The following is an 11,503-nucleotide window of genomic DNA, read 5'->3' on the forward strand; positions in this document are numbered from 1 at the left end:
AGCTGTCACCATTCATGATGATTCATGTTAAAGGTTTTGCAGTAAGTTAATTTTACCTATAGCGATTAAACTTTACATAATGTACACAATTGTCCTTGTGCCACATAACGATCATTTTCACATGTAATAAACATTTTAAACACAAAAAAAGTATGTATGTATGTGAACTAAAAACCAAATTTTATTTTCCTATCAATAATTTAAGATAAAGAAACACGAACAACAGCCGACATTTTCTTTTTGTTTCACAGCGAATTGCACTTGGAGAGCAGAAATAGCCCTCCTGCATGCTGTTTACTGTCCAAAATTGTAATGTGGCACCACCTTGTGGAATAATCTGGCAACAGATATTTTTACTTGAAAGAATGAAGAGAAAAAAAATGCAAAGAAACACATATACATCCACTAAGCTGACCACAGATTCAAGTTTTCTTTTCTTCTTCACCCACATGGAAACAACCTACAGATTTTCTGCAAAAAGAAACATTGTGAGTTGTGTTTTTCTGCCTTTTTCTTTTATGTAAGAAGTCATTTAGAAGTGAGTTCTGTCCTGGTTGTCTGGAGGTGTGAGTGGTGCTTCTTCAGGATAAACCAGGAAGCCAGAAAAGGTGGTGTACCTCCCCTGGTTGCTGTAGACGGCAAAACGCTCATCCTGCTGACTGTACAGCCAGACACTTTCTCCCTGGTTAAGAGACAGCAGCAAACTTTGACTCTGCATCTCCCGTCTCTTCGATGTGTCTTCGTCAAACACCATCGCCTGCACCTCGCCCTTTCCGGTCATCAGCTTCACAGAAACAGCCTTGCGTGGGTGTTTCCCCACAGTGAAGGCAAAGAAGTACGCCCCCGGGAAGTGGCAAGTGAACAGGCCTGAGGTTTTGTTGAAGTGGCCCCCGATGTTGACATACTCCACATCAAAGGTCAGAGCTGCCTTGTCCTGCTGCTTGCCGCTCTGACCCATGAATGTGGATGTCCGTGCCATAGAAAAGGCCGAGCGGGGCTGCTCTGATGCCTGACCTCTGGCCAGCGGGGGGCAGTTTGGGTACGACAGCCCCGATGAGGTCAGGTGGTTGCTGATGTAGCTGGTTGGGGAGACGTCAGGATAGATGAGATAACCAGAGAAGGTGATATAAGGACCAGCGTTACTGTACAAAGCAAACTGAGGACTCTTCTGTAAAAGCAGCCACACTGTGTCCATCTCCTTCATAGCGATCATGACACTTTGGCTTTGAACCTTCCGGCCTTTCTTGCGGTAGTCGTCATACGCTATGGCCTGCACCTCCTCCCCATTCTTCACCAGGATGACGGAGAGCATTTTCTTCGGAAACTTCCCCACTGAGAAGGAGAAGTAGTAAGCCCCAGGGATACGGCAGCGGAAGTGGCCGGTGTCTGGACTGAAATCCCCTCCGATGTTCACCATGAGCCTGTTGAAGTTCACTACCCTCTGCTTACCTCCAACCACACTGTTGGTTTGTGTGGCAGAGAAAGCAGAGTGGAGACCTGTCGTCACCATAGGGGCATGAAGGGGAGAAACCGGTCCAGAGTGTGTGATCATGATGAATAAACATGCCAGGTTGCAGCATGTGCTCCAAAGAGCTAAGGGGCGAAAAAAAAAAATCAGGGAATGACAATTACAGTTGAACGACACTGAGAGTTTAATCTTTTGGATCAGTGGGTGATTGATTATGACATGGAAAGAGTTTAACATCATTCACTTTCTTGCTGATGGTGAAATGAGCCAGACAGCTGCTGGTTAGCTTAGCTTAGCACAAAGAGTGGACAGACATAAACAATGAGCCTAGCTTTGCTCGTTAAGAGCTGTAAAGCTCACACAGTAACACAGTTTTGAATTTGTTTTTTTTTGGGGGGTGGGGGGGGGGGGACTGAAGAGTAAAAACAGCAGTTTAGCTCTGTAGGTGTCATTACTGTATGTGCTCTTTGTGGGTAGATTTATTTTTATATTTTACTGTTGGGCAAATCTAGGCAAGTATTTCCTCTTTTTTCAGTCTTTTCAAAGTCCAGCTGCCACATATTTTCAAAACAAGGAGACCAGAAAGTGAAACGGCATATTTCTGAAAAGTGGAACTTTTGTTTTAAAGTGATGACAAAGAGAGGGAATATGACAGCTCTTTATTCTCTCTGGCCTGTGTTCAGTCTTTGCTTGGGATTTCTTGCAATATACCAACTCTACAATCTAAAAATCTAAATGAAATAATCTGAAAAGAAAAACTACTTGTGATGAGAGGTCACCATAGACTGAAAAAGAAGGAGGTCACACATAACTGCCACTTCATTTAAAGTGCTGCCATCCAAAATGGCCGAGACTGGGTCTTGTGTATCAGCCAGAGATTGACCCATAATGTATCCAAGTAAAATACTTTGGCTAAGCCCTGTCGAAATAGATTTCTCAGTCAAATCAAGCAGTGTGAGCAGCAGACCCTGCAGCATGGCTGATATTGTCTGTTCTATCTGTGCACTGAGAGAAGGAAACTAGATTAGATGCTGGTTCGTCTGTTCCTGTGTGTGTTAACAATGGAAACTTTTGGAGGGTTTGTGTGGTGGGGCAGGGCAGATGCTAAAAGACGCCACTGGTGAGTGCAAATGAACAATTATATTGAAGTGTGGATAATGGCAGTAAATCAGTTATTGCTCTTATGATGCGGAAAAATTGTGGTTTGATCTAATATTTCTGGGAACTTAATTTTTTTTAAGTCCATTGTACCTTGATACACTAACTTTTAGACACAAATTTAATTGAATAACCACTATCCCTTAAAAAGGCTCAGAAGATCTTACATGATGACTTAATGAGCGGAAACCTGTAAAGGCAACAGACATGTCATAATTATAGGCTCAGATTTTACACCTGGCTGTTTCCCCTGTTGCCTGTAATATACGTATTTTAAAAAAAAACTAATGATAGATGTTTAGCGCTAAAAGTGTAGTGGCAAACCACCAGCTCAGAGAATCAGCTATAATACGGACAAAATTCAACAATCTCTGACAGGGCTGGAGACTAAGAAAAAAATGCTATTCTCCTGCTGAGGCAAATGTTAAATAATAAAAACAAATCATGCATAGATTTCTCATTCCATTCGACTTTTTATGCACAATTTGTGCCAAAAAGATTATAACAGTTACAGAAATATCAAACTCACCTGTTGGGGGATGCTGGTGCAGAAAAGGCATCCTAGATTCTTCTTAGTCAGAAAATTTTGAAGCTCTTCTTAGTTTGCTGCACGGCTAATGTCCATGTAACAGGCCTGACTCCCACTGCTTTTGTCCATACAGATCTGTCAGGGAGGAGCCCCACACTCCCTCCAATCTATAGCTCCCAATCCGACCTGCAGCACAGAAAAAAGGGAAAATTCAGCTGTACCATGCAGCCTTACTGGCCAGTGCAAGTGTTACGTCTAATTCATGGTTTGTTTTGTCTGAAAGAGGAAGAGTAGCAGAAAGTTTGAGAACTTCAGAGAAATTGTGGCCCAGAAAGGAAGCATTATTTGACAAACAGCTGCCAGAGAAGTGCCTCACACACAGGAAAACAAGTGATATAATGCACTGCTATGAACTAAATAAGAGGTAAAGTGACAAACCACCAGTTGCTGGAAATATTTTAATTAGATACATATTAATAGCAATATGACTGTATGTGTAACATACTCTTTATCTACACTTTGATAAAAATAAATATTGACAGTGGCCTAAAGAAAAAAATTCTTAGTAGCCTATTCTTTTCAAAGATTTAATACTGAGGTGTATGTTCAATGATTGTATACTGCTGTGCTACACTTGATGCTTCTTGATTTCACTCAGCTCTCCTGTTTTATTTGGTTCATACAAAATCAAATAAGAAAATAAAGAAAACTTGGGAGAACTTAAAAATATAATTTTTGAGGAATTGTAGCAGACATGCGGATGTTCTCATATATAAAATCTTCCTGTCAATGAATCTTTGTCCTGTGCATGACAAACATGTTTAAGATAGCAGTTTTAAAAAACTTTTCAAAGAAATAAGCCTACAGTGGTAAAATATGCTAAATGAACACATCACAACATCCAAATAATTCAGAAATAGGCTACCATCGATATTTACAAATTGGTTTATGGGGTGAATCAAATATGGAATTGAAAATGTTTCTCCTCACTTTGTGACATAATTAGTAGCTACTATTATTAGTTATTATAAGAGCAAATAAATATAGTCTACATTATGTATTAACACTTGTATGTAGTGCTTATCATAAAGAGTTGCAGGTTGTGTGTGATGTTTCACCCACTAACCTTTATATTGATGCAGTCTTATTATGATTTCTGTGTCAAACACTGAGCGCTCATCAGAGGAGCTGCTGCTGTCCTCGGCTGTCTGTCTGTCTGTCTGTCTGTCCATCCTCTGTCAGGACGCAAAGAACCCGGAAGACGTGTGTGTCTGTGTATGTGTGTGAGTGTGAGTGTGTTTGCTGTCAATGCCAACGACAGAGAGAGAGAGAGAGAGGAGGCACCGAGAGCTAAAAGCCCGCATTTAAGACAAGATGGCAGGACTGCCCCGCAGAATAATCAAGGTAATTATTTCACATGTAAAAACAGCAGTGTGTGACTTTCCTGTCAGGACTGGCGACTCTTCTACACACACGCATGCACGCACACACACCAGACGCAAACTCCCAAAGCTCAGCCGGTGGACTGTTTTGCGTGCTAACGTTAGCATCCAGGTTGCTAACGTTAGTTTGCTAAAGTAACTTCCGTTTCATTCCCGTGTCCAGACACACCGACACACAGCGGGTTAAAAACAACAACACACCAGCGCCTTGTGGAAAAATGGCGGATAAATGTGCCCTTTTCCCCTTCTTTTTTTACCGGTTTGTGTTGTCCATATACACATTTCAAATTGCTAGTGATAAGAGACTGATGTGCTAACTGAGCTAACCCCGGCCAGTTAGTTAGCTTTGTGTGTTTTGTATGATCAGAGACATGGAACGTTCACCATGGTAACGCTGCTGCTCGACTGGTGCTCCTCATATTTTGTGTGTTTCTAAATCATGTAAAGTCAAACATGAACTGAAAACAACATGCTTGCATCTTGTTGTCTCTTGTTGGTGTCTTGTCTGGTTTTTTATGAAGTTTTGAAGTGATTGATTTAGAAAGCACTATTGCCCTAATGACAGGGCTAAATTAGAGGCTAAAGAAATAAAGTAGGATGATACTGGAGCAGACATTTGCCGCATGGCCCCCTGACTCTGTGTCAGCATCAGTGTCAGTGATGTTGGCCATCTCATCTCCTCACCTCAGAGGGCAGCAGGGCAGTCTGCTCAGCACATTAAAAATGCTACTGAGGGAGTTGCATCCTCTGGCTGCAGGCAGCTGGGGTATGCAGTGTTGTCATTGGGGTTTTTGGCAGCTGTTTTCTGGAGAGATCATGTCCTGCACCACCCAAATGCAAACTCACAATTAGGCTACATTTGCATTACTTATAATTTCTGTGATAGCCATAGTGTTCAGGTTATAGCCTATGCAGTAGGAACCAAAAGTTTTCTGCATTAAAAATAATAAAATGAAGTTAAGGGGGTGGGGGATCTGATCAATATTTGGTATAAAGCATCTTTTTCTGACTAGTTGCTCTCTTAATGTGATACCAGACTGATGCCTCAGCAGATTTTTAAGTTTTGTTGCTTTTTTTGTTGCGTTCCCCCCCCCCCCGCTGAGCTGCAGTGGGAGGCAACATCACTTTACGCTCGTTCCTTATGATACCCTTTAGTATGACAACTTTTATACTCTCTCTGTTTATTTGTCTACCGGTATTTATTTGTAAAGAATTGCAGCTTGTCTCATTGGTAAAGGCCTACACAGGACGATCAAATATACAGCGTAGGAACATGAATGGTATCTAAGAGAAAGTGGTGCAGGTGGGTGAGTTAAGCAAACCACAGACAGGCTGTTGGTGGGAAAAGGTGGGAAGGCTGGGAACGGTACTTAGCGGGCCGAGCCCTTGAGCCCTCAGAGCGTGTGACTGGGACTGGGAGCCCCTCTCCCGTCTGTGTTTTCACTGCATGGTTTTGTCTGTGGGTTATCTGAAACATTTCAGGAATCTCACTCCCAGTTGCATTCAGGAGAGGAGTGTAGAAAACAAGAGTGGCGGCGGGTGTTGACAAGTTTAATTGATTCATTTTTAAACACATGGTCATACACATTGGTTTATTAATGATCTTGTTGCGTCAGCTGTGATGTGTAAATAATATCAGGCTGCAACAAACAGACAAATGGTTTGTACTAGGCTTAAATTTGATATGAGAATGATTAGGGCGTTGCACAGCATGAAAAGTGTGTTATCAGTCCTGCAGGTTGGAGAATGGCCACTATACAGTGAAGTGTTGTTAATTTGTTAATATAATGACATGCAAAGCAGTGAGTTTAAATGTAGTTTCCTCGTTGAAGTCGTCTTTCAGGTGTGTCATTCGTGCTACCTCATGCACCCACCCCAACAAGCCAGACATCTTCTCCTCCTTCACAGTAAAGGTGTGTGTTTCTGTGGGTCACTCTGCTGTCAGTATGAGTTGCAAGTGGCCTCGCTGCAGTGGCTGATGGAGATGGCAGTAATGGTCTCCTGTGGCTCGGTGGCTGAGTCAGTGTCACCTCTAGAAGACAGATACGTACTGCACAGAGTGTCTTCAGATTCACAGCATTGAGTCACTGTTGCAGTCAACGCCACCCTCCCGTCTGTGCTTAAGGATAAAAGCCAAACACTTAGTGGTCCAGCAGCTCCTGCCTTTCATAATACTGATGCATGTAGCAGGTGTGAATTACTACTACTACTCGATGGTTGATACAGATGTAGTTGTATGTAAATCACTGCTTTATTTGTATCTCTTATAATCTTTGAGTGTTTGCCATCACCAAGGAGACTTAAAGGACAATTCCAGGCAAATTCAACCTGGGGCTATTGGTTTCCTAATATTTTTGTCTAAAGGAATGAATCTGAAGATTTTCTTTTTAATTGCTCCTGTAATGCAGTAGTTATGTCTGTCCCCGCATCGCCGCAGCAGTGTATAATGGGAACTGACGGATCTTAGATTGTTTACATCCCACAAAACCACAATTCTTTTTCACAGATAACGTCAGATGGCTATTCAAACATTTACTTGCTTGTAAACGTAATACAAAGTCTCACGCAAGAGTCAAGTTGATGCGCTCAGTCAGTATGTTTACAGGTAGTTTGAAGTTTTATCAACAAAGGAATATCAAATCGGGGTCACAATGTTTTCATTGATATTCCTTTGTTGATCCAGATCATATTCATTCTTTTAGACCTAAAATATTAGGAAACTATAGCCCCAAGTTGAATTTGCCTGGAATTATCCTTTAATATTTCAGGCACAAGTATAAAACATATAACGCATAATGTATCTTTGTCAGATATTTTGATTGTTGCTTTTTCTGTATTTGGTGCATCTTTGAAATCTTGCTGCTAAGTGAACGATATGTTTTTGCAAATTCCAAAAATGAATCTTAAATGAAAAAATGTTGGATTTATAGAAATTTCTTTCTTCTTTTCTCTCTACCAGGAGACGCAGCGTTTGATGGCAGAGCCTGTTCCAGGCATCAAGGCAGAGCCAGATGAGGGCAACGCCCGCTACTTTCACGTGGTCATTTGTGGACCTCAGGACTCACCTTTTGAGGGAGGCACATTTAAACTTGAACTCTTTTTACCAGAGGAATATCCCATGGCAGCTCCTAAAGTACGCTTCATGACCAAAATATATCATCCCAATGTAGACAAACTGGGAAGAATATGTCTAGACATTTTGAAAGGTGAGTAGTGACTCACTGTGTGTAACATCCTGAAGATTGTGTGTTTCATGACATTTTTTCTGACATGATAGAACCCATTTAGACCCATAGAGTTTTACTTCAAAAACTTGCATTCCTCTTCTAATAACTTAAAATAACAATTGAGAAGTCTGTTCCTTCCTAAGCAGGTACTTTGCATCTGTTGTATCTTCGCTCTGTTGAGTCTGGCTTGTTACTGTAGGAAATCCTGTATGCATTGTGTCCTGTGATGTTTGGGTTTTGTATGAAGCAAGGGATTTGCCAATTTCATCTTGCTCAAAAGATCAAGGGCCTCTTGCATTACACTTGTGACCTCCAAGTGGAGCTTACTGCCGCTACTGCTGCACGTCACCACTGTCTCTTTATTAACGATATACTATACAATATCTTTACTAATTTTTCACTACTTTAAAACATTTTTTTCTTCTCAGACAAATGGTCGCCAGCTCTGCAGATTCGCACAGTGCTGCTATCAATCCAGGCGTTACTAAGTGCACCCAACCCTGATGATCCCCTAGCAAACGATGTTGCAGAAAAGTGGAAGTCCAGTGAAGCTGAAGCCATAGAAACAGGTGAGAACTGGTTCAACAGGTGGTTTGTTACTATACACCTAATATCAGGATCTTCTCTAGTGGGCCATTCACTTCCAGCTCTGTTGTTTGGATTAAAGGAGTATTCAGCCTAAATGCGAACATACACAGAAGCAAAACTCAGTGCTCACTTTATTTGCATTTCCAGGCAGAGTTTTATATATGGTGCTGTAGTATTTAATTTTTTTTGCAATACTTTGACCAAAATGATCAATTCCACATCTGCATAGTGTAGTGTACTGTATAATAATTACATCATCTACTGAAATATGAAACTCCAATACTCTGGCATTGTTAAATGCACACAGCACACCAAAACTATACTGACTTAAAATGGTGTAAAAAAAGACAATCCAAATAGGTTCTTCCATCGTCTCTTACTGTCCTCACTGTGTGGTGGGGTACAGAGGCACAAAAGAGACACAAGAAGGGTCCCTTGTGGTCATTTATAGTTATTACATTTATAAAATAAAAACTAAAATCAAATCCAAAAGCAGCGCTTAGGTGGCCATGTTTGTGTCACCTTAGCCAGGACGGTGGAAAAATGTTATTTATAATTTATAGCAATTGTTCAGATTTTATTGAAAGGGTTGGGGTAAAGTTTTGATTGAAAAATATGGTGGTGATATTACTGACTTTTACTCATCTCATCTCGTCTTTTGTCCTTGTTTACAGCCAAGTCATGGACCAGGCTTTACGCTGGAAACAAAAATGAAGTGTAGAGCAGCCTAACAAGTGGAGACACAAATGGAAGTCAAGTGTGAACACAACTCCTCATGTTCTGCCAAGACCTCTTCCTACTTCATTTAAAGGACACAGTATTGAAATATATATTTGTATATTATAAAATAAATATGAATATAATGTCATGGGAAAAAAAAACCCAACTGCGGACAGACAGTTGGTGATATAAATGCACACTAGTAATGAAATGACTCGTCTTTGTCCTAACTCACTACTGCTGAAATGCATGGGCAGAGGTTTTAGATCTTCTCACCTGGCTTTCTTTGTCCATTGATTATAGGAGGTTTTTTTGCCAACTGCTGCTTGAACAAGCACATTTAGGGGGGAAGAGGGCCTCCAATGTCCCACATTGTTTTAGGGAGGGTGCCATGGGTTTGGGGTGCCTGGAGCCGTGTGATAGGTGAGGAGAGACTGGCTAGATGTGGCCAATATGTTACACATCTGATGTTTGTTTGGTTTTGTTTGTTCAAAATGTTGTTTTCTCGTGCAGCTAACTACTACTAACCGACTGTATCTAGACACTCACCAGGAAAACAGACCAGAGTTTTGTCCTGTGTAGATGGTGCAGCAGGACGCATAAGCAATCGTAGCCATGCGTCTTCATTAAGTCACACCTGGCTTTATTTAACTCAAAGTAATATGACTAAAAAAACAAACTGAGCCTGCCACATTAACTTTCAACCACTCTCAGCGTAGACATACTGTAGGCTTGGGGATGGTGATAAAATGTGAAGGGTGGGGTGGACATTGTGGACCTTTCTTTAGTTTAAGCACATAGTTTATGTTTTATTACCATATCCAGTCTTTTATATGTGAATCTTTCTTGCTATTGCCACACACTAACCTCTCTGCTTGATTCCCTGTATGTGATCACAGTCTAATTCTACAAGCCTCAGTGGTTTTACTTTTTCTTAAGGCATTTATTTCACATAGAGAGGATTTAAGCTGTCAGTTGTTTGACGACATGATGCTGGTGAGGGGTTGTGTAGAGACTGACCTGAGTGAGGAGAAAATGCTGTGTGTAACAGGATCAAACTCCAAAAGATCAATGAAAAGACTGTGACTCTCAACTGTTGTAATTGGTTCCATGGCTGAAAAGTCTGTATTCAATTCACTGTAAATTCATTGGAGGAAATGTTTTCCTGCTCTCTGAATGCTATGAAACATTTCACTTGCATACTTGTTCATGTTCTGTAAATAAAATCTATTGATTAATAAATAGCTGCCTGTGTCTGATTCTTCTACATGTGACAAATATATCATCATTTTGATAGCTGGCTGGTCAGATTGTGAACTGGTATTGTGAACTGCCACATAAAATGTTTACCATGCAGGTGACCTAATAAGGTTGACTAAATGAGGCAGTTCTCGCAGCTCTGGATGTCTGCTGCAGGCACATAAGCCCCGCCCACTTGCTGAGCTTCGTCAAGTTTCAACTGTCAATCAAATGGCCTACTGCTTACTGTCACATCGTACCCGAGCAGCTACGGGCTTGAGCCTGAGCCTGAGTCTGAGTCCAGCTCTTATCTGAATGTCTCGGATACACACTGAGCAGTGAGGGAAATATGCTGGGGGCACACGAATCTCCGCTACCCGGATAGCGTTAGCTCGGCGGCTAATAGCCCGGCGCTAGCGCGTTAGATCGACTAGCCCGGCGCTAACGCATTAGCTCGGCGGCTAGCCCCCTTCGTCCCGTTCACCCCGAGCCTCCGTGGTCCCGAGCCACTGCAGCATCGGACCCACAGCTCACCGCCACAGCAACGGGAGCCTTGAAGGCTACACCACAACAACAATGAGGGCCGCCACCGTCAGCACAGGACGACGGGCCTAGCGCTAGCCGCCGAGCTAATGCTATCAGGGCAAGCAGAGATTCATCTGCTGACGGCGGCGGCCCTCAGTGTTGTTGCCGGTGTAGCCGTTGCTGTGTCGGTGAGCTGTGGGACGGACGCTGCAGAGGTTCACCTGGACTGTGGCTGTTTTAGCTTTTAGAGTTTTGCCACCGGGCGCCGGCTGGTCCCACTGTGGCTGTCTCATTAGTTTGTTTGAATTAAAAGTGGAGCTTCATGTTTCACATAAGAGCAGCGCTGCCTCTGGGATCTGTATAGACTATGTTCAAATAACACCACATTTACATCAATAAATAAATGTTTTACAATGACCTGATAAGTCTGCATTACATTTTATTAAAGGTGTACAGAAATGGCCGTTTGTCCTGTTTGTCGCGCCGAGTTGTCACGAGCTGCAACACGAGTTTACCCGAGTGAGGAAAACGAATTTGATTGGTCGTTATCGAGCGGGCGGGATATTCAAAGCTTGGGGCGAGCCCGAGCTCCGTGTGTGTGTGCGTG

General features: G+C 42.1%; 2 protein-coding genes across 2 annotated transcripts; one reads left to right on the top strand and one right to left on the bottom strand.

Moving 5' to 3' along the window:
- Positions 1 to 532: 532 nt before the first annotated feature.
- On the bottom strand, positions 533 to 3,243 carry c1qtnf13 (C1q and TNF related 13; the record flags this gene model as incomplete). The annotated part of the gene is made up of 2 exons (XM_083973540.1): positions 3,156 to 3,243; positions 533 to 1,593 (listed from the first exon to the last, which is right to left on the bottom strand). Exons 1-2 carry the CDS (start codon positions 3,184 to 3,186, stop codon positions 533 to 535), a joined length of 1,092 nt encoding a protein of 363 aa, XP_083829666.1. The 5' UTR covers positions 3,187 to 3,243.
- A 1,170-nt stretch (positions 3,244 to 4,413) lies between these two features.
- On the top strand, positions 4,414 to 10,325 carry ube2na (ubiquitin-conjugating enzyme E2Na). The gene is made up of 4 exons (XM_083973142.1): positions 4,414 to 4,559; positions 7,557 to 7,803; positions 8,253 to 8,393; positions 9,087 to 10,325. The coding sequence occupies exons 1-4, from the start codon at positions 4,530 to 4,532 to the stop codon at positions 9,131 to 9,133; spliced, it is 465 nt and encodes a 154-aa protein (XP_083829268.1). The 5' UTR covers positions 4,414 to 4,529; the 3' UTR covers positions 9,134 to 10,325.
- The last annotated feature ends 1,178 nt before the right edge of the window (positions 10,326 to 11,503 follow it).

Source organism: Trachurus trachurus, assembly GCF_905171665.1.
Source record: "Trachurus trachurus genome assembly, chromosome: 6".
Taxonomy (NCBI): domain Eukaryota; kingdom Metazoa; phylum Chordata; class Actinopteri; order Carangiformes; family Carangidae; genus Trachurus; species Trachurus trachurus.